The sequence below is a fragment of the Megascapheus bottae genome, chromosome 4 (genome assembly GCF_031878675.1).
Source record: "Megascapheus bottae isolate mThoBot1 chromosome 4, mThoBot2.hap1, whole genome shotgun sequence".
Lineage (NCBI taxonomy): Eukaryota > Metazoa > Chordata > Mammalia > Rodentia > Geomyidae > Megascapheus > Megascapheus bottae.
This window is the reverse complement of record NC_143512.1, coordinates 51,394,905-51,417,899: the sequence shown is the minus strand read 5'-3', so window position 1 is coordinate 51,417,899 and position 22,995 is coordinate 51,394,905. Positions and strand designations below refer to the sequence as shown.

The following is a 22,995-nucleotide window of genomic DNA, read 5'->3' as shown; positions in this document are numbered from 1 at the left end:
AAAAGTAACATTTACGTGAGTAGCCAGAACAGTGACTGTACCCTCCAAGCATTATGCCATATAGAGGTTTCATTTTATTAGCAAAATGCATTTGTATAATTATATTGTTGAACTATTGCCTTTTCAGAAAATATCCCTCACTCAACAGTCACAAAAAGATGTAAAAAATAGCAGAAAGGTAACTTTTTTTTTCAGATCACAAGGACAAAATTGTGCTATTTTTACATTGGTTTAATTATGCAATCATCTTTCCCCACAAGGTCCTAGCAAATCTGTTACTGTGTTTTCTACTACTTAAATACTGTCTAGTCAATCAAGCAGCTAACAAATTTTACTTCATTTAAGAATCTGTTTGGCATGAATTAGGAGGTTTTTTTTTTCCCTCCTTAACTTCTTACATAAAAACTGAGAGTAAGGTGCTTAATGAGAACAATTTATTTTCATTTGGTTTCTTGTACTCAAATCTATATTTGCAAGATAGGTATATTATTAGCTACATTTATTATTCCTAAACTTCAACAGTTCATTCTGAAAACTATTAATAGAAGTTTCTTTGGAGATTAAATTACAATAGAGAAGTTAGTCTGGTACCTTAAAAAAATCCAGATCCAGATCTTTACCAAGCTAACAAATTGTTTCACAAAAAGCTTCATCAAAGTGTTTCCAGTGAAAGAGATCGGGATTTAGCTCAGTAGCAGAGTACACAGTTAACAATACAAGATTAGCATGCATGAGCTCAATCCTCAGAGGCACTTACAAAAGAAAAATGTGTTTATATAACTCTTGTGTACGCATGTGTGCATGCCTGCATGCCAGTCTTGGGGCTTAAACTCTGGGGCATGGGTGCTGTCCCTGAACATTTTTGCTCAAGATTAGCCTTCTACTACTTGAACAAGTGCTACTTTCTGCTTTTTTGATTAGTTCATTGGAGATAAAAGTCTCTCCACCTGGGTGTGGTGGCTCATGCCTGTAATCCTAGTTACTCAAGAGGCTGAGATCTGAGGATCACAGTTCAAAGCCACCCCAGGCACTAAAGACAGTGAGAATTTATTAACAACTAGAAAATCAGAAGTGGTGCTGAGGCTCAAGGGGTAGAAGAGTAGCCATGAGCTGAAGAGCTCAGGGACCACAGTTCAAGACCAATGACACACACACACACACACAAAAAAGTTTCGCGAACTTTCCTGCCTTAGCTGGCTTCAAACAGCAACCCACAGATCTCAGCCTCCTGAGTAGCTAGGACTATAGGCATGAGCCACTGTTGCTCAGTGCCCAGCAACTTTCTGAATTTTTTTTTCTTTTGTCTAATACTAGGACTTGAACTCTTGTTTCTGATGCTTTGGTTCATTGGCTAGCACTCGAGTACAAGAGACTTATCTCCAACCTCTTTGAATTTTCTTGCATTGACACAAGGGTCTCTGATCTGCTTTAAAAATATTTTTAATGATTTAGAAAAAAATTTGTTCTAGTACTGGGGTTTGAACTCTGGCCCTCCTGTTCTCACTGTGGGTTTCTGCTCATAGCTGATACTCTATCACTTGAGCCAAACCTCCACTTCAACCCTTGTGCTGGGTAATTGGAGATAAGTTTCTTGAATTTGTCTGCCTGGCCTGGTTGCAATCTGTGAACCTGAGTTCTCAGCCTTCTGAATAGCAAGGATTTTAAGGTAAAACCACCTGTATTTGACTTTCATCTACACATTTTTTGATGATTTCCTCCACTTCCCACCCTTAAACTGGGATTTAAATAACTTTCATATGATGAGGTACTTTCCTTTAAACACTGAAATTTGTCTACTCTGTCATTTGATTTGTTTTAATTGTATTTTATTGTTGGGGTAAAGTACACATAGTTACATTCGTCAGATAATGGGTACATTATTTCTCCAACCTTGATTCCCCCCTTCTCTCCTTCTTCCCCCTCCCAATCATCTTGTTTTCCCCCTTTCCTTTCCTACTTCACATAAACAAGTAAACATACATCCAGTATACCAGGTAACAAAGTCAGATACAGTAACCACATGAGATTAACCATGAGGGGGAAAAAAAGAGAAAAGAAATAACTTCATATAGCACATTAAGAACAACAATCACAAAGATAAACCTCTAATGGGTCCAGGTCAGAAATGGAGCAGGTCAAAACTCCTGCGCTGATATTTTGATTTCTGTAGCTTTGAATATAGGTGGCTTACAACTCCAGCTGAGTATGCCTGTCCAGAAATCCTGCATATTTCTTTTTTTTTTTTTCATTTTTTTTTTTGCCAGTCCTGGGCTTGAGCTCAGAGCCTGAGCACTGTCCTTGGACTTTCTCAAGGCTAGCACTCTACCACTTGAGCCTTAGCACCACTTCCGGCTTTTTCCTATGTATGTGGGGTACTGAGGAATCGAACCCGGGTCTTCATGCATGCTAGGCAAGCACTCTACCACTAGGCCAAACTCACGGCCCAATCCTGCATATTTCTAAGCAGATCTATCTTTTATTTAGATCTTTACCATCTTCCTTTAAACTTGTATCTTTATTCCCATATTTTCAACAGATGACATCAAGTCCTACTTCAGAATGTTCTGTAATTACTGTTTTTATATTCTTTAGGCTGTGAGCTTATTGAATTCTTATACTATGTTGTTAATATAATGTCACATAGTAGAGAGCCATTAAATACTAACAAACTGAATCAATGAACAGATATTTTAGATCAGAGCCAAGATAATTCTGGTTTAAGAAAAACTCTACTCTTCCTTAAAATCTTTAACTCAATAATTCATTTCTCAAGGCTAATTAATAATAAGACATACTACTACTATATAATTATACACACTCAAATTATATATCTTACATAAAAATGTAGCCTTCCAGAAGTACTTATTATTAAATACTAATATCAACACCAAAAACAAATCAATTGCACTTTACCTTGCCGTTGCCAAGATATAGTCATAACGTGGTGACCAGGAAACTGCCAATATTTCTTGTCTGTGACCTGAAAATACAACTATATGAAAAGTCTTACAAAATACTTAAAAAAACTAAAGTGCTAATAAATTTGCCTGATTTTGAATAAATCAAAAATAGTAAGAGAAGTACAGTCACTATTCAAAAAATTTCTACTATTTAGTATTTAAGGGCTAATGTAAGGTCTGTGGAGGCATTTGTAATATGTGGGATTTTAATATAAAAAGACTGGCTTTGTTTTGGAAAGAACAGCTGGAGCAAGTGAGTTTTTTTTTTTTTTTTTGCCAGTCCTGGGCTTGCGCACAGGGCCTAAGCACTGTCCTTGGACTTTCTCAAGGCTAGAGCTCTACCACTTGAGCCTCAGCACCACTTCCGGCTTTTTTCTATGTATGTGGTACCGAGGAATCGAACCCGGGTCTTCATGCATGCTAGGCAAGCACTTTAACCACTAGGCCAAACTCCCGGCCCGCAAGTGAGTCTTTTTATAAAGTACAGTTGTTGGCTTATCAATCAATCCATATAAGTGAAGCACAATTACTTAGTTTTACAATAATACTTACTGCAATAAAACATAAACAAAGGAATAATCCATTTCTAACTTCTAAGGTTAAAACAGAAAACTCTTGACTAAAAAAAATTTGTATAACAAATAACTATAATCCCTCTATACATCCCCCAAATAAAATACAATAAAAAAGTATTTGTATATTTTTCTAGAAAACACAGATGACTTCAACATTTGAATTGATTTGTATAATTCAACGATTCAAGTCTGACATTTTCATCTGCCTAGCTCATTGTAAATAGAAATTCACAATAATATTTTTAAAATGCTATTTGTCTCACCAAGTTTTCTTGGTATACATATGTGTTTCCCAGAAATTAATAAAAATGTGTATTTCTGGGCCGGGAGTTTGGCCTAGTGGTTGAGTGCTTGCCTAGCATGCACGAAGACCCAGGTTCGATTCCTCGGTACCACATACATAGAAAAAAAGCTGGAAGTGGTGCTGAGGCTCAAGTGGAACAGCTCTAGCCTTGAGAAAGTCCAAGGAGAGGGCTCAGGCCCTGAGCTCAAGCCCAGAACTGGCAAAAAAAAAAAAAAATATATATATATATATATATATTTCTGAATTATATAGTATACAATTTCATTGCTTAGAATTAGACAATCTAATACTGACTTAAAACAAGGCAAAATCATTTAAATGACTATATCTTTTCCAAACAGTTTTGACATTTCGCTCAAACACAAATACAAATATTTGTACAGAGAAAAATATGCTGTTACATATTAAGAAGAGTGTTTACTCATTGGTTAGAACAATTAAAAATGCACTGTGGCTCAAGAGGGTAGGGCAGTAACGTTGAGTTGAACAGCTCAGGGACAATGCCCAGGCCAAGTTCAAGTCCCACAATTAAAAGAAAAAAAAAAAAACTAAAAAAAAGCTCATAAAACAATGTAATAAAATTCATTGGTAATTTATTTTTTTAATGTAGAAAAAACACAAGGTCAACATGAAACCCCTTTTATAGTAATTGATGCCGCTAATTTAAAAAATTAACACACACGAAAAAGAAAGAACACAAAGTTTTGAGATAGACCTTATATTTTTCAAATTGTCAGAACTTCTCTTATGATCACTATTCATGTGAATATCTCCACTGCAATTCAGTTTTATAAGAATAATGCACAGAAGAATCTTTATTTCACAGTTGACTTAAACAAAAAACTAGCACAAAATACATCAGTCATGTCACAAAGACTACATTGTTAGTACTGCAAGTAGTAGCTGTTTCAAATTTAAAGAAAATACCCTGTAGAATGTGAGAACAGGATCCAGACTTTAAGTCACAAAGTTGTACTTTTGGTCCTCTTGTACCAACTGTGAGGATAAAAAAAAATGATTAAACACAATTGCATTATACATCATTCTTCAAATGAAACAACATAATAACATTAGAAATCATGATAATTCCACTGCATCCATGCAGAAACAGAAGGATAAAATTTTTAAAAATTATTATGAAGGTGACATACAGAGGGGTTACAGTTATATAAATCAGGTATTGAGTACATTTCTTTTTGAACAGTGTTATCCCCTCATTTTCTCCTCTTTTTTTTTCCCTCCTGAACCTCCCACCCCTACAAGTTGTATAGTTCATTTCCAACATAGTGTCTAGGGAATATCACTGCTGAATTAGTTTAACCTTTGTCCTACCATTTCTGTGCTTCCTCTTCACCTCCCCAAAGCAGATAACTTACATAAAAAGATACAGAAATCAAAAACAGCAACAAAAGGGTAAAAAACTGGAACAAAAAAGAACCACAAAAAATAAAATGAAAAAACCTCTAGTTTCCATTCCCTGCAGTTCATTTTGATAAGCATCATTTTATATGATCATATGCACATAGCTGTTAAGCCCTTGTGATCCTCTCCTAAAAATATACTCCTTTGGTCTCAACCCATGAGAACAGCGCACTTATCTATACTACCTTTGCAACTTGCAAATCTATAATAATAATAATTTTTTCTGCCAGTCCTGGGGCTTGAACTGAGGGCCTAAGCACTGTCCTTGGGTTTTTTTCCTCAAGGCTAGTGCTCTGCCACTTGAGCCACAACACCAATCTCGCTTTTCTATGTATGTGGTACCGAGGAATCAAGCCTGGGCCTTCATGCATGCTAGGCAAGCATTATACCACTATACCAAACTCCTGGCCCCACAAATCTATAAAATTATTTTAAAATAAAATATAATACACTACTTTCTACTAAAGTACTACATAGACAGCTGAAAGCATTTTCCTAGTTTAAATCTTAAAGATCTGAAACGTATTTGGCATTACATATGAAATATTTTTTTAAAACAAATATCAAATAAATTATTTTTTTGATTTGGAATGGTACCAGGGTATAAAATTAACCCTCAAAAATCAACTGCCTTCCTCTACGCCAACAGTGAGAGGAACGAGGCAACAATCAGGAAAGCAACTCCTTTTGCAATAGCCTCAAAGAAAATAAAGTACCTAGGAATTATCTTAACTAAGAATGTAAAGGACCTTTTTGATGAAAACTTTAAAACCCCGAAAAAGGAAATTAAAGCAGAACTGAGGAAATGGAAAAACCTCCCATGCTCCTGGATTGGAAGAATTAATATCGTGAAAATGACAATCTTGCCAAGGGCTATCTACAAATTCAACGCAATACCCATCAATATCCCAATGTCATTCTTTAAAGAAATAGAAGAGGCAATCCAAAATTTCATATGGAATAATAAAAGACCCCGTATAGCAAAAACACTTCTTAGCAGAAAGAACAGTGCAGGAGGAATTTCAATACCAAACTTTAAACTCTATTACAGAGCTATAATTATCAAAACAGCTTGGTACTGACACAAGAACAGGCCTGAAGACCAATGGAATAGAACTGAAGACCCAGATATTAAACCACAGACCTATGGCCACCTAGTCTTTGACAAGGGAGCCAAAAAAAATAGAATGGAAGAAAGATAGCCTCTTCAACAAGTGGTGCTGGCAGAACTGGTTAAGCACCTGCAGAAAACTAAAGTTGGATCCTTCTTTGTCACCCTGTACTAGAATTAACTCCAAATGGATCAAAGACCTGGAGGTAAAAGCTGACACTCTGAAAACTTTACAAGAAGGAATAGGAGATACAGTAGGCCTCCTTGGCACAGGTCGAAACTTTCTTAATAAGGACCAAGAATCACAACAAATCAGAGAAAGGATGGATAAGTGGGACTGCATTAAACTGCAGAGCTTTTGTATGGCAAAGGACATAGCTAGTAAACTAATTAGGAAGCCTACAGAGTGGGAGAAGATCTTCACCAACCATACAACAGACAAAGGCCTCATATCTAAAATATATCAACAGCTCAAAAAAATTGAATCAATTCAAAACTAATCTCCAAAGTAACAACCATCTCATTTAAAGATGGGCCAAAGACTTAAAGACAGTTTTCTCTGAAGAAGAAATAAAAATGGCCTATAGACACATGAAGAAATGCTCAACATCTCTGGTCATAAAAGAAATGCAAATCAAAACAACTCTAAGATTCTACCTCACTCCAGTTAGAAAGGCCAGGATCAAGAAAACTAATAACAACAGATGCTGGAGGGGATGTGGCCAGGAGGGATCACTACTACACTGTTGGTGGGAGTGCAAACTCGTTCAACCACTATGGAAAGCAGTGTGGCAGTGCCTCAAAAGACTAAACATAGAGCTCCCTATGACCCAGCAATTCTACTACTTGGCATTTACCCAATCATCCAGAAAGAAAGTCATACTAAATCCACCAGCACAACAATGTTCATTGCAGCACTATTTACCATAGCAAAGATATGGAACCAACCTATGTCCCTCAGTTGATGAGTGGATCAACAAGATGTGGTATTTGTACACAATGGAATTCTATGCTGCTGTCAGAAAGAATGACATTGCCCCATTTGTTAGGAAATGGAAAGACTTAGAAAAGATCATATTAAATGGAGTAAGCCAGACTCAAAGGAACTTAGGCTCAATGGTTTCCCTCATTTGTCATAATCAGTAGAAACCTTGGGCTCTCCTAGCAGAGATTTGCAATAGAGCAAAACCTTGATACAAAAGGCCATTTAGTAGGACGCTAAATGAAAGGATCTCTAGGATATAGAACCATAAGCCATATAATGAATGATTGTTGTCCTTAATGTACTATGTTATCTCTCATCTCTTTTGCTGTCCCTTGGTTATCTCATATTGTTACAGTATCTCACTTTGTTACCTGATATATTGGATATATTTGTATTTGGTTATTTGAAATTGGATAGGCAACCGGGGAAAACAAGATGAGGGGTGGGGGAGGGGAGGAAGGAAAAGGGGACCAAGACATGTGAAAGGGTATCAATGTATGGGAATTAATGTACCATGTATCTGGCAAATATCATTTAACCCTTCTATTAATTACAATAAAAAATATATGAAAAAAATTATTTTAAAATAAAATATAATACACTACTTTCTACTAAAGTACTACATAGACAGCTGAAAGCATTTTCCTAGTTTAAATCTTAAAGATCTGAAATATATTTGGCATTAAATATGAAATATTTTTTAAAACAAATATCAAATTATTTTTTTGATTTTGAGGATCAAATCCATGGTGTAGTTACTAAGCAAGTACTTTATCTTTGAAATAGATCCCAATAATAATTTCAGTATATATTTAATACCAATATTGATACCAAACATATTTCAGATCTTTGAGATTTAAACTAGGAAAATGTTTTCAACTATATTTATATGAAATACTTTAGTAGGATGAAGTGTATTACATTTTATTTTAAAATAATTATAGATTTGCAAGAAGTTGTAAATGTAGTACAGAGAGTTGTATGCATGATTTCCATGGGTTATCCTAATAATTATACCAAGTAACTAAAGTGTACTATCAAAACGAAAATTTATATTGGAAATTTAAATGTATGCATAGTTCTACGCCATCTTATCACATTAAATCACTTTATTTTTAACAGTTGGGTATTTCCAAGGCAATAATATGCTTCCAATTGCTAGTAATAGTCATCGAAAATGGACATAGACTAAATGAATGGATCTCCATGATGAGCTAAAACTCAGCTCTTCTTTCTGAAGCAGCAGAGAATGACATTCAGAGGTGAGGAGACTCCCACAGTGCCACAGAAATCATGGAACCAAAGGACCAAATATGTGAAACTAAAAGACTTTTTTCTTCCCTATATATGAAATTTCTTTTTCTATTTTTACCTTTTCTTTGTTGGTACTGAGGATCAAATTCATGGAGTTGTAGTTGCTAAGCAAGCACTTTACCTTTGATCTATATCCCAGTTCTACATATGAATTTTTTTGTTGTAACATTTTATATAGACAGCTGTTTAATTTTATCATAATCTTAAATACAAAGAAATAATTTCTTAACTGTAGCCTCTCTGTACATCACCTTAGTTTTTTTTAAAAATAATTTATTTTATTGTGTTAAACTGGAGTTGTTGCCAAATTTTGTTCTTGTAAAATGCTTCAAACTTTGGTAGCTTAAAAGTAGCTCTTCAGGGACCAAAAATAACTTAAAAAAGAGAAAAATTGGGCCAGGAGTTTGGCCTAGTGGTAGAGTGCTTGCCTAGCATGCATGAAGGCTGGGGATAGATTCCTCAGTACCATATACATAGAAAAAGCCGAAGTGGTGCAATGGCTCAAGTGACAGAGTGCTAGCCTTGAGCAAAAAGTGTCTAAGGACAATGCCCAGGCCTTGAGTTCCAGCCCAGGACTGACCAAAAAAAAAGGGAGAAAAATCTTTGAATTTTAGCCCTACACTAGTTCTGTTGACTGAATATAAATACAAGCATATGATTTTGAAAGTAAAGGAACTGTGATTTTCATTTGGGTTGAAATGTATTAAAAGTAACTGGATATAAAATAAAGATAAAGTTCTCCATATGTTAAAAGACAAAAGAACATATACAAACCTGCTACTAAACAGTGCTTGGTGGCAACTGGAGACATGTGATGACTATAAACAGTTTCTTCAAATGTAAACACATCTGCAGTCTAGTAATCAAGACATGTTAAAAGTCATAGTTTTAATAAGGAAACCAAAGTAACAAGCTGTCTTTTGTCCTGCTTTTTTTCAGTTCGTTTTTTTTTTTTTTTTTTAAATCCTGGTTGTGGGGCTTGAATTCTGGGCCTGGGCTCTGTCCCTGAGTTCTTCAGCTCAAGGCTACTACCCTAGCCCTCGAGCCATAGCACCACTTCCACTTTTGGTTTTCTAGTGGTTAACTGGAGATAAGAGGCTCAAGGACTTTAATGTCCCAGTTGGCTTTGAACTGCAATTATCAGATCTCTGCCTGTTGAGTAGTTAGGATTACAGGCGTGAGCTGCCACACCTGGATTGCTTTTTTCACTTCTTAAACTAATGCTAGCAGTTTATTTAATTTAGTACAAATTTTAGAAATGAAGAGAAGCACAACCCTCTCGCTCATCATCTGGCCTTCATTCTACTCTGGGAAGCTGCAGCATTCACGTGGCTAAGCTAGCCAACACTGTCACTCAGTTCTCGCTAACCTCAACAACTGCAATCAGGACACAGTCCCTACCTAGAATGCCTCCTCCTTTGAAATCACATATTTCAGTTTTCTATGATACCAGTATCTACTATTTTGGCTTTTCTCTAACTAGTCTGAAGATATCTGAATCCTTATCAATTATTTCTTCCCATGTTTTCCTGTACAGCTTTCATCCCGAAGTCTAACGTACCAAATGTCAGTCTCCTCAATTTCTTTGTGGTTCCCTTTCCAGTTGTTCAAACCTTGACCCTGAATGATTCCAAATGTTTATCTTTTCTATACATATATGAAAGGTTACTTACACAAGGACTAACCGAAGTTTTCAGTAAAGTCACAAAGTAAACATTGTAGGGGAGCGGGGCACAGCAGCTCACGCCTGTAATCCTAGCTACTCAGAAGGCTGAGATCTGAGGATTACAGTTCAAACCAACCCCAGCACTACAAAGCTGGGAGACTCTTATCTCCAATTAGCTTCTAGAAAACTGGTAACAGGGCTGTGGCTCAAGGGTAGGAGGGCTTGAGCTAAATAGCTCAGGGACAGTGTCCAGGCTCAGGGTTCAAGCCCCATGACCCACCCTCCCTGCCCCCCCCCCCAAAAATACATTTTAGGCTTTGAGGATCAGATACACACCATTGCCATAGCAGTGTCAAAGCAGTCATAAATAAATGAAAAGCATGTTTATATTAAAACATACTTTATTTACAAAACAATTCCGTGAGTCAGACAAATCTAGAAACCTGGATTTGGCCAACTTTGGCTCTTCACACGTGAAGAAGTGTCAGTGGAAAATATTATTCATTGCAATTGGACTTTCAGTAATTATCAGTAGCAGTAGTCAGTACTTTAGTATTTTATTTCACTCAGTTATTCCCAGAAATATTCTGCAGCTATTTCAAATTTCTTATGCCTTACAAACATCTTAATAGGCAATTAGATCTTTTAGTTCAATTAGAATTTCAAGCCTTACCAAAAAAGTTACTTCCTCTTTTTTTTTTTTTTTGCCAGTCCTGGGCTTGAGCTCAGGGCCTGAGCACTGTCCTTGGACTTTCTCAAGGGTAGAGCTCTACCACTTGAGCCTCAGCACCACTTCCAGCTTTTTTTCTATGTATGTGGTACCAAGGAATCGAACCTGGGCCTTCGTGTATGCTAGGCAAGCACTCTACCACTAGGCCAAACTCCCGGCCCAAGTTACTTCCTCTTTTTGTGTTTTATTTTGTTTTGTTTGGTGCCAGTCCTGGGGCTTGAACTCAGGGCTTAGGAACTGTTCCTGAACTTCTTTTGCTCAAGGATAGCACTCTACCACTTGAGCCACAGAGTCACTTTCAGCTTTTTCTGTTTATGTGGTATTGAGAAACTGAACTCAGGGCTCATGCATGCTAGCCAAGCACTCTACCACTAAGCCACATTCCCATCCTTCCTTCTTCCTTCTTTACTCCTGATATCATGGAAAAATGATGCAACCCAATATCAGAAGTTAATCTGGCCTATAATGTTTCAGTGCCACCAAGAATTTCAATTAACAAATTATCTCTTGGATATTAGGAGATAATAAATCTGGACACACAGTCTCTATTATGAAATAAACATTTCATCCAATAGTCCCCTTAATCTTTTTTTCCCATTCTCATTGCCTTATTGTTTCTCAACTTATTGCAGTCTGATTTTTGTTTTCACAATTATTATTCACATTACTTTTTTACTATCACTGATAACCTTTTTTTTAAAAATCTTATCCCATGTGTCAGTTAACTATTTCATCATCTTTAAAGCAATCTCCTTCACTGGTCTCATATGCTATATGGCCTTGATTCTCCTGTTCCTCTTTTACTACTCTTTTTGTACTCTCTTTGGTAGGCTTTGTAGTTTCTTTCTCTGTCCTATGCACTTTGTTCTTCCTCTTGGTTTTACTCTATGCAATCTTCAATTTCCACCTACGGGGTAGTGATGAATAAATTTATATTATCAGTGTATACTGTCAGTTGATTCCAGGCATTCGTAGTTCAATTCCAGGATAATCCCTAGATTGCTTCCCATGAGATTTCTTATAATCTCTTGAAGTTAACAAAACTTACATTGAAAAAATAACCTTCCCTTTCCTTACTTTTGGATATAATATAATGGACACTATTTCCAAGTTAAACAACCTAGAGGTCATTCTTGATTTAAAAGAAAAATACTAGGCTGTGAATCATATACAGTACTGTGCATCCACTGAAAATTGCACATGCACTTCAATGGTTTTTAGTATATTTATCAGGTTGCAAATATCAGTTTAATAAATTTTAGAACATCTTCATCCAAAAGATTCCCTTTACTTTATCATCATTCACTCCCCAAGTCTGATAGATGACAAAGCGAAACACAGATGTCAGGACACTTGTTCATTGTCATACAGCTAGTCGCCAATAGACCTAGGATATAAATCCAAGCAGTCTGATTCTCCATAACCGAGAGTATTCTTTTACATCTAGCAAGTAGGATACTTTAGCAAATCATCATATTAAAATAGCTTAGGATTAAATTCTCTTCCAACCTACAACTTTGGAAAGAATTTTGTGTACTCACTTGTAGTGTATTTGTATCCCATACTTTCAGAGTTTTATCAAAGGAGCTTGAAGTGAACATGCCCGTGTCATGAGGATACCACTGAACAGTCTCCACACTGTATTTGTGGACATCAGGATGGTTTCTGGAAAAGAGCAATTAAAATTTGGAGGTAACTGACTTGAGTGATATGGGATGATATACTTCACCAACATGCCTGTGTCTCAGTCATTCAAGACAAAGGGAGAGTGAATGTAGAGGTATATAAATGTAGGTTTCTATCAGTCCATCTCCTCCAAAAGCTTATAATGTGAAGACTTCCACTGATGAATTATAGATAGACTGGAGGAACTGGCCAGCTACATTGGGCAGCTTTTATCTGGGAGGCTGCAGTGATTTATCTTTACTAGAACTTGGGTTTTGGAGTTGCTTTTATCAAATACCAGTTTATCAACATTTGCATTACTAGAACTATTAAAGGCCACATATACTTCCGTGGTATCCCACACGAAACTACTATTATGAAGGAGTTCACGCTGTAACAAAAGAAGGCAACTGGTGAATTTCAATGCAATTCACTAGTCCATCATCTTCTGGACAGTTACATGAGATACATTATCCTTTCATTAAATTTCTGCTTTACAAAAAAAAAAGAAATTGACTTCAATATGCTTCCAACAGTTCTGACTTGCATAGCTTCCCAGTGACATTATTTTTTAAATACATGTTTAATGCACAGAAAATCTAAACCATGTTACCTCGGTGTCTATTGAAATTATTTTTAAAATTGGATTGTAAAGACATCTGATGTGAAAATGCCACTTTAATTTACTTTGTAACTACACCAACTATTTGATTGTTTTCAAAATTCAAAATTCATACTTTTAAACAATTTTTAAACACAAGAATAGAGTTACAGTAAAACAAAGAGAGTCATTATAAGCATTTACTTATATGCGAAAAAGTATGTTGCAGAGCCGAGAGTTTGGCCAAGTGATAGAATACTTGCCTAGCATGCATGAAGACCTGGATTTGATTCCTCGGTACCACATACATAGAAAAATGCTGGAAGTTGTGTGCTGAGGCTCAAGTGGTAGGGCTCTAGCCTTGAGAAAGTCCAAAGACAGGACTCAGGCCCTTAACTCAAGCCCAGGACTGGCAAAAAAAAAAAAAAAAAAAAAAATGTATGTTGCAGTTCTTCCTCTTGCTATCAATTTCTTAACACTTATTCCTCAGTTAATGCAAAGGTCCAGACAAATAGCTGGTTTTATGTAAGTGGCAAGAAAGAAAGAAATGACCACTATGAAAACACCATCACAAAGTCACAAAACAGCTGATGAGAAAAATAATAAAAAAATTTTAATCTTAAAATAATTCTTCTTGGCCAGTAGCATAGCCTAGTGGTAGAGTAGTCACCTAACATGCATGAAGCTCTGGATTCTATTCCTCAGTACCACATACACAGAAAAAGCTGGAAGTGGCACTATCGCTCAAGCGGCAGAGTGTTAGCCTTGAGCAAAAAATGTCCCAGGACACTGCCTAGAACTGAGTTCAAGCCCCAGGAGTGGCAAAAAAAAAAAATAAAAAAAATTTCTCCTACAAAAAATAGTAAGCTAGGAAAGAATAGCATGAGAAATCAAGACAGACATATGTTTATAAGTTACGCATCTTTACACAGAGATGAGAGGGTGTGTGTGTATGTTTGGTAAAGGGACTGCTTTTAAATTTCAGATAGCTCTTAATCTTTTCCCCATAGATACCTGCTGAAAACCTAATTTGTATTTATAATTATCTGAAAGACTCATAAATGAATCTTATACTCCTTAGTACTAAAACCTGTAGTTAGATACATGCTCTGTAGATGAACAAAAAAGATATAACATAGAATGTCACTGGTTTATGTTTGTAATTCTAGTTACTCAGGGGGCTGAGATCTAAGACTACCTATTCAAAACCCACCCAGGCAGCAAAGTCCACAAGGCTCACATCTCCAATTAACCATCAAAATGTTGTAGGTGGAGTTGTAACTCAAGTGATAGAGCACTAGTCTTGAGCAAAAAAAGGCTCAGGGACAGCACCCAGGCCCTAAATTCAAGCCCCAGTACCAGTGTGCGCATAAGCATGCACACACGCAGACAATCACAAAAGCATGGGGTAAGACAAAACAAAATCATCCACCATTTTGACTCCATGAGTGAGAAAAGTCAGGTAACAGTAAAATTGTGTGTGTGTGTGTGTGTGTGAGAGAGAGAGGGGGGGAGGGAGAGAGAGGACATAAAGAATCATGAAAGAAGTCAGGCAGTAGAATAATATGGAGAAACAGAAGCAACAGAGAAAAGTTTCAATCACAAAGCAACCAGACAGAGACTGACAATTCTAACTGCCTACATCTTTCCCAAGCCTTAAAGAGATTTGGTGAGACAGAAACTGCTGCACTGTGGGAGACTAGCTTCAGGGAAAAGGCATTTTAGTGCTCCCCTTGTCAAAGAAAGCCTATTAAGGTAGCCATGTTAAGTGAGGGCCTATTGTTTGTGACTGAACTACTCTGAGAATCTGAAAATAAGAAACAATCATGGCTCACTGCATCTTATGCTGTCGTGTAAATGTCTGGATGAGATATGGTCAAGAGAAGTGGTCACGATATGATATTGTCTTGTAAAGAAGGAGAAGCACCTGAACACTTCTCTCAGAGGAAACCAAGTGCCAGATCTGTGACTGAAATACTATTGATTGTGTTTAGGCTATAAGGTAGGTTCGAATAACTGAGGTCACACCCTACAAATAATATGATATCCACAGCCTCCTCCCTCAGAGGGGAATAAGGAACTTTTGTGAAAGATGTGAAAGCATTAAGATCCACTTTAGGGAGCTGCACATCAGGGATGCTTGCTACTAGGAGGTCTCAGAACCCAAGCCCAGGCCTTCTAAATCAATGATTTCCAAAGACTTCTACCTATAGCTGGGCAGTGTCCAAAAGCACTCCAGAACACCTCCTGCAACTGCACGGTGGCTTCTGTTTGCAGCTAGATTGATATAAGGCCTGTGAAATCAAGCCCTCTGAAACATGTGACTTCTATGGCTTACATCCTCCCACAGGAATTTGAACTACTGTTCTCAAAGAACAGAACCCTGCATTCAGGAACTGCATGCTTGTAAGTATGTGCTACCAGGTGAGACTCAGGGCTCCAAGTCTAGACTATCTGAATCATGAGACTTCAACAGTTTCATCCTCACCATAAGGAGGTACTGCTAGACAGGGCCAGTAAGTCTAACAGGGCCAGTAAGTCTAAGACAAACAACAGGCAGACAGCCTAATCCCCTCAGTTCTCCTTTAGTCAATGCAAAACTCAGTCTTCCCTTTGTACCCACCCACTCTGATGCAGTCTGGGTACACCTGAAGCTTGAATGCTTCCTACTCTGAGGACACGAACCGGGGTGCTGTGAAACAAGCAAAGGGAAACCATATTCCTATTGAGGAATGTAAAAATTAGTACAGCCACTATGGAATCATTATGAAGATTTCCTAAATATCTAAAGCTACAACTGCCACTTGATCCTGTTATACCATTTTTGGGCTTTTACTTGAAGCAATTTAAGTGAACATACATTAAGATACCTGTTTATCTATGTTTATACAGCACTATTCACAAGAGCCAACATATGGAATCAAGCATAGATACTCATCAACTAATGAAGGGATAAAGAAAATGTGACATACATTCACAAAGAGGTTTTACTCAGCCAGAAAATTATGTTGTTTTCAGGAAATGATGGAACTACAGATCATCATGTTAAGTGTAATAAGCCAGACTGAGAAAGACAAATATTGCATGTTTTCTCTCATATGAAGAATCCGATCCTTAAAAATGAAAGGAATGTAAAATACTGTTTGAGTAAGGTACCAAATGGAATGAGGAGGGCAGAAGGAAAAAGGTGTGTGTGTGTGATTGAATATGGTTAAAGTACCTTATACATACACATAGGGAAATGGAACATGGTACACACTTATAATCCCAGTTATAGGTGAGACACAAGTTTTTTAAAAAAAAAAAACAACACCTAAAATATTATCAAGTAAATGAAGCCCCAAAGAAAGCAGGGAGAGCTATAATCACATCTGACAAAGCAGATTTCAAACCAAAATCAGAATGGATAAAAGGGTTATTTACTTCATATTGACAGAGGGAAGAATTCATCAAGAGGATATTATAATTGTAAGCATGTTAAGTGTTTGATAAAACAAACATTGCTAGATTGAAACTCAACAAGAAAAATTCAGAATTAAACAACAGTACAAGCTGGCTGCAGTGGCTCACCACCTGTAATCCTAGCTACTCAGGAGGCTAGTGGTTCAAAGCCAGCCCGGGCATTGTAAGTCCGTGAGACTCTTATCTCCAGTTAAACACTAAAAAACCAGAAGTGGAGCTGTGGATCAAGGGGTAGGGCAGTGGCCTTGAAGAGCTCAAGAACAGCCCCCAGGCCCAGAGTTCAAACCTCACACATGACCAAAAAAAACCCCAAACCAAAAAACAACATTATTGAACAAATGGACCTACCAGGTATCTGCAAAATGTTTCATAGAATAGCTGTAGGATATACATAGTTGGCACAAGTGCAGAGAACTTTCTCCAAAATAGATAATATTTTGGGATAGAAATCAACTCTTAATCGAAAAAAACTGAAATGATCTCCTATTAGATCAAAATGGGATAAAATGAGAAATTCATAAAAGAATATACAGAAAATATCTAGACACATGGACAGCAAACAGTCCATTCTTGAACAATGGATCATTGTGTCCTGACGGAAATGAAGAAAGCCAGAAGAATTCCTAAAATCAAATGAAAATTAAAACACAATTTACCAGAACCTTTAGGACACAGGAAAGGCAGTTCTAAGAGGAAGCTTGTAGCTGTGAGCATGTTCATTAAACAATCAGAGATATCCCAAATAAATATCTCAATTATGTACTGCAAATGCTTAGAAATGAAGAGAAAAACCTTTTAGTTGCTAAACCTAAAAACAGAAAATGGAAAGAAAAACACAGAGAATAATTTAAAAAGTATTGCCCCAAAGATAAAAATATAGAAAAGAAGATCTGAATTTAGAAAATTAGGGATAAGAAAGGACATATCACAATGAATACCAATGATATTCAGAAAAGCATTAGGGAAACCTTTCAAAACTTTTATTTTAATAATTGAAAAAAAACCAAAAAGGAGATAATTTCTAGGTCTATGTAATCTATCAAAAGGACATAATCTGCTTTTTTTAAAAAATCTCTTAACAGGCAGACTCAAGCAGTGATAAGACTCCCAACGAAAAATGTCCAAGGTGAAACATGCATTCTGAGCTATTCCAGACTTTTAGGGTTTCTGAGACTATTTCATAAGGTAGAAAAGGAAGAAATGTTAACAAACTCATGTATAAAGCCAGTATTACCCTATGTCAAAATCAGATAAGGATATGATCAAATAAGAAAAGTATAGTTCAATTTCCTTGATAAGTCATTTAAAAATTCCCAATAAAATCCTTGAAAACCAAATTCCACAACATACTAAAATGATGACATTCTACAATCAAGTTAGTTTCCATCCCACGGATTAAAAAAACTTCTTAATATACTCAAGTCAATAAATGTAATACAGTAACATCTTTTGATGATAAATACTCCAATTTAACTAGGCAAAGAGGAACATATATCAATACAATAAAGCATACATACAATGAACCTAAAAAGCAAGTTAAGATTCCACATCACCCGAGTTAGAATGGCCATTATCAAGAAATCTAATAACAGATGAAGGCAGGGATGTGGCCAGGAGGGATAGCTACTACACTGTTGTTGGGGATGTAAACTTGTTCAACCATTCTGGAAAGCAGTATGGAGGTTCCTCGAAAGACTAAACATAGAGCTCCCCTATGACCCAGCAACCCCTCTCCTGGGCATTTACCCTAATGTCCATAAACAAGGCCATATTACTACCAGCACAAGCAGGTTCATTGCAGAATTATTCACCATAGCTAAAATATGGAACCACCCAGATGCCCCACAGTAGATGAATGGATCAAGAAAAAGTGGCATGGAATTTTATGCTGCCATCAGAAAGAATGACATCGCCCCATTTGTAAGGAAATGGAAAGACTTGGAATAAATCATATTAAGTGAAGAAAGACAGACCCAAAGAAACATAGGCTCCATGGTTTCCTGTGGGGCACGTCACATCAGGGAAATGGAAACCTATCTGTAGAAAAGGAGGCCTACCTCGTGGCCCAGTGCTCATTTTCTGGTTTTGGGACCCAACCTGCCTGTCACCTGGTTGGAAGGCTTGGCTGTGGTTTGTGATGTAAAGTAAGGCTACCTCTGGGGTTGGCCCCGAACACTTCGGCCCTCTTAGACAGCACCTGATTCCCCTTTATCTACCGCCCCGGCCCTGCCCACCTTTGTGCTGATAGGCTCCTGCATCCTATATTAGCTAAATGTACTTCCTCAATAAATGAGTTCCTGCCTTGACAGGTCTCTCTGACATGTCTGATTGTCCTCCAAAGAGGGAGGGCTGGGGGGCCGTCAGTCGACCCTTTCCTTTCTTGGGTAGTCCTGGTCTAGGCATGTTCTCTCTATCCCTCTTGCAGGTAGGGAGGAAGGACTAAAAACCCTGACAGTTTCCCTCATTTGTAAAAATTAGTATACATCTAGGATTCTTCTAGCAGAGGATCACAATAACTCAATAGCTATGTGCATATGACCATTTAAGTGAAATGAACTCCAGGATATGGAAACAAGAGGTTATCTTTGTGGTTGCTGTTTTTAATGTACTATATGAAATTATTTCTTTCCTTTTTTTTATTTACCCTCCTCTTATGGTTTATCTTCTGTTGTTATTGTATCTGTCTTTGGTACTTGTATTGTAAATACATTTATTTGTTTACTTGAATTAGAGAATGGAAGGAGAAAAACAAGATGAGATAAATGACAAAGGGTGAACCAATGTAACAGTAATAGTCACAAGACAATATGTTGGAAATGAACTTTACAACTTGGGAAGGGGTGGGTGGAGGGAAAGTAGGAGAAAAACAAGAGAAAGAGTAACAATGTTTAAGAAGTAATGTACTCAACTACCTTACAAATGTAACCCCTCTATTCATCACCCTGTCAATAAATTTTTTTTTAAAAAGGTAATGCTAAGCGATATGAACTCCAAGATATGAAAACATGAGGTTTTTCTGTGTGGTTGTTGTTTTTAATGTACTATGTGAAGTTCCCCCCCCTTCCCCTTTCCCCTTTTGTCACTGTATCTGATTTTGGTAACTGGTATATTTTATATGTTTATTTGAATCAGGGAAGGGGCAGGGAATAACAAAATGGTGAGACAAAGGACAAAAGTTGAACCAATGCAACATTGATACTCATAAGACAATGTGTTGGTAATGAACCTTACAACTTGGGAGGCAGGGAGGGAATGTGGGAGAAAAATGTGGGGCAGCGGTAACAATGTTCAACAAGAAATGCATTCACTATCTTACATATGTAACTGTAACTATTCTGTATATCACCCTGACAATTAAATTAAATTAAGAAAAATATATGCATATAGGTAACACTCTTCTGAATAAAACTCCAATTGCTCAGGAAATAAGAAAGAAATTATAAATGGGATCATATCAAATTAAAAGCTTCTGCCTAACAAAAGAAACTGGATCAAGTTTTTGCCATCTTTTAATAGATAATGGACTAATATCTAAAAAATATAAAATTAAACCTCAAAAGATACAATAATCAAATTAATAAATGGGCAATTAATTGAACAGACAGTTCTTGAAATAAGTTCAAATGGTCGATAAACATGCAAACTATGGTCACTATTCTTAGTCAAAAACGGAAATGTAAATAAAAATTACACTGAGATTCCATTTCAAGTTTGAATATGAACCATCAGGAAAACAATGCATACTGATGAGGATGTGGGAGGAAAAAAGAAACCAGTTCACTGCTGATGGAAATGTAAATTAACACAGCCACAATGAAAATCTGTGTAGTGTCCTCAAAAAAGGAAACAGAATTACCATATAACCCTGCTGCCCCATTCCTCAGCATGCATCTAAAGGACTGTAAGTCAACATACAATAGGGACTGTAAGTCAACATACAATAGAGACACCTTCGTGCCCATATCTATAACAGTACTATTTAGAAGAGTAAAACTTAAGGAATCAGTCTAGGTGCCTATCACTGAATGAATGGGCACAGATGCAGTGTGTACATACTCAGCCATAAAGAAAGCCATTATGCTGTTCATGGGAAAGTGGATGGAACTGAAATTCATGTTAGGTAAGCTTGACTGAGAAAGACAAATACTACAATGCTCTTTCTTACATGAAGAGTCTGTACCTTTAAAAACAAACAAACAAAAACATGAGAAGGGATATCAATGTGTGAGAAGTAATGCACCTAATACCTGGCAAATGTAACTGTAACCTCTTTATATATTACCCCAACAATAAAAAAATAAAATAATTTAAAAAACTACTTAAAAAGAAGAATGACAGGAGTATAAGGAAAGATTGTTTGGAGATGGGAAATAGCAGAAAGAGTATGAATAAGATTAAGTACTTCAAAAATAGATATGACAATGGAAGAATTCAACTCATTCAAAATTGTTCAAACTGCAGGTAAGGGGTTAAGAAAATTACACGAGGATAAATTTGATTAAAATAATTTAAATGAAACTCTTTTGAATAATCAGTATATGCCAATAGAAAAGAACTGACATCAAAGTTGGTTGGGAAATGTCATAATGAAAAGAAAGTCTATACTTGAATTTCTATTATTTTCCCCATACAGTGAAGGTTATCCATGTAATAATGTCACTGGAGCAATTTGGTTAAGCAATTCAAGACTGCTACTTTCATGTCTTGCATTTGATGCAAAAATATTCAGCTATTTTCAAATTTATAAATTACATTTTAAGATACACACCTGCCCACGGAACAGACTGCTTTACATGTGTAATAAGGTTGTCTGCTGGAGTTCTCAAGGTCATAAAGTACAATCACACCATCTGAACCACCTGACAGCATGCTGGTAATAAAAAAGGTCACATTAATTTACCATTTATGTATGATGAATGCTTATTTCTGAAAATTGTTTTGTAAATGTCCAACTGTATTAAGAATTTAAGTACACAACTAGTTCTAACAGACATCAGTAAACTAAACTTCCCTAATTTCGTAACAGTATAAACACTATAAATATAGAAAGTAAAATAGCCATGTGCTCGTGGCTCATGACCATGGTCCTAACTACTCAGGAGGCTAAGATTTGAGGATAGAGAAAATGTGTAAGACTCTGAATTCCAATTAACCTGAAAAAAAAAAAAAAAGCCAGTAATGGAGCCTCAGCTCAAGTGGTAGTACACTTGTCTTAAAAAAGTTCAGTAACAGCATCCAGAACCTGAGTTTAAGTACTAGGATTGGTACAAAAAAATGAAAGTTTTATTATAAAGTTACTTTTTAAATGTCCTACTTATACCTATGCTAAATGAGAAGGGAATCAGATTAGCTATTACTGATATAGCTATCTGACCCTGTGTGAATTATATCACTTAGCCAAGCCTTTCAACATCTGTAAAAGGAAATGAGAAAAAGAGACTATTTCCCCTAACTCACAATAAAGTACAAAGTCCTTTTTAGAGTAGCTTCTTTCCTTCTCGTTTGAATAAATGCATTGAACTTCAGCTCAGTACCTACTTAACAATATATAAGGTACTCTGCTAGTATCTAAGAACAAGGTAGGCCAGTTCTTGTACTCTTGGAAATTTTAAAGTATCACAGGAATGACAAACAGTTTTAATCCAGATCATTGCAACAGTCATATTTCTGAAGCATTAAATCTTGTATTTTTTTTAAATATTTATTTATTTATTCATTTCTGTTGTCCCAGAATAGGGTTTGAACTCTGGACCTGACTTTGGCTCACTGGCTGACCCTCTACCACCAAAGCCACTCTTACAACCCTACTCTGTTTGCATTCTTTCTACTTTAGTCTTCATTTTTGAAATAATTTTTAATCTTGAGTTTGATCCTCTCATTTCCCAGTCTAATTGTAATTTTTATAATTACTTTACAAGTTTCATCTTTTAAAATAACTTAGTTGGGGCCGGGAGTTTGGCCTAGTGGTTAAAGTGCTTGCCTAGCATGCATGAAGACCCGGGTTCAATTCCTCGGTACCACATACATAGAAAAAAGCCAGAAGTAGTGCTGAGTCTCAAATGGTAGAGCTCTAGCCTTGAGAAAGTCCAAGAACAGTGCTCAGGCCCTGAGCTCAAGCCCAGGACTGGCAAAAAAAAACAAAAAACAAAAAAACAAAAAACCTTAGTTGCTTGAAATATTAGGTCAATATTCTCATGTTT

At 36.5% G+C, this 22,995-nt stretch overlaps 1 protein-coding gene across 3 annotated transcripts in view; it reads right to left on the bottom strand.

Annotated features, from left to right (window-relative positions):
• Ercc8 (ERCC excision repair 8, CSA ubiquitin ligase complex subunit) overlaps window positions 1–22,995 on the bottom strand; it is a 49,219-nt gene that overhangs the window by 16,700 nt on the left and 9,524 nt on the right. For 2 of the 3 annotated variants that reach the window (XM_090331902.1, XM_090331903.1), the window contains exons 3-7: window positions 21,564–21,665; window positions 12,609–12,732; window positions 9,446–9,527; window positions 4,767–4,835; window positions 2,914–2,980 (exon numbers count right to left, since the gene is read on the bottom strand). In XM_090331902.1, coding sequence (XP_090188028.1) covers window positions 2,914–2,980; window positions 4,767–4,835; window positions 9,446–9,527; window positions 12,609–12,732; window positions 21,564–21,665 — 444 coding nt within the window. Of the gene's footprint in view, window positions 1–2,913; window positions 2,981–4,766; window positions 4,836–9,445; window positions 9,528–12,608; window positions 12,733–21,563; window positions 21,666–22,995 lie in introns of those variants that run through there. The other variant, XM_090331904.1, reaches the window with a different exon arrangement.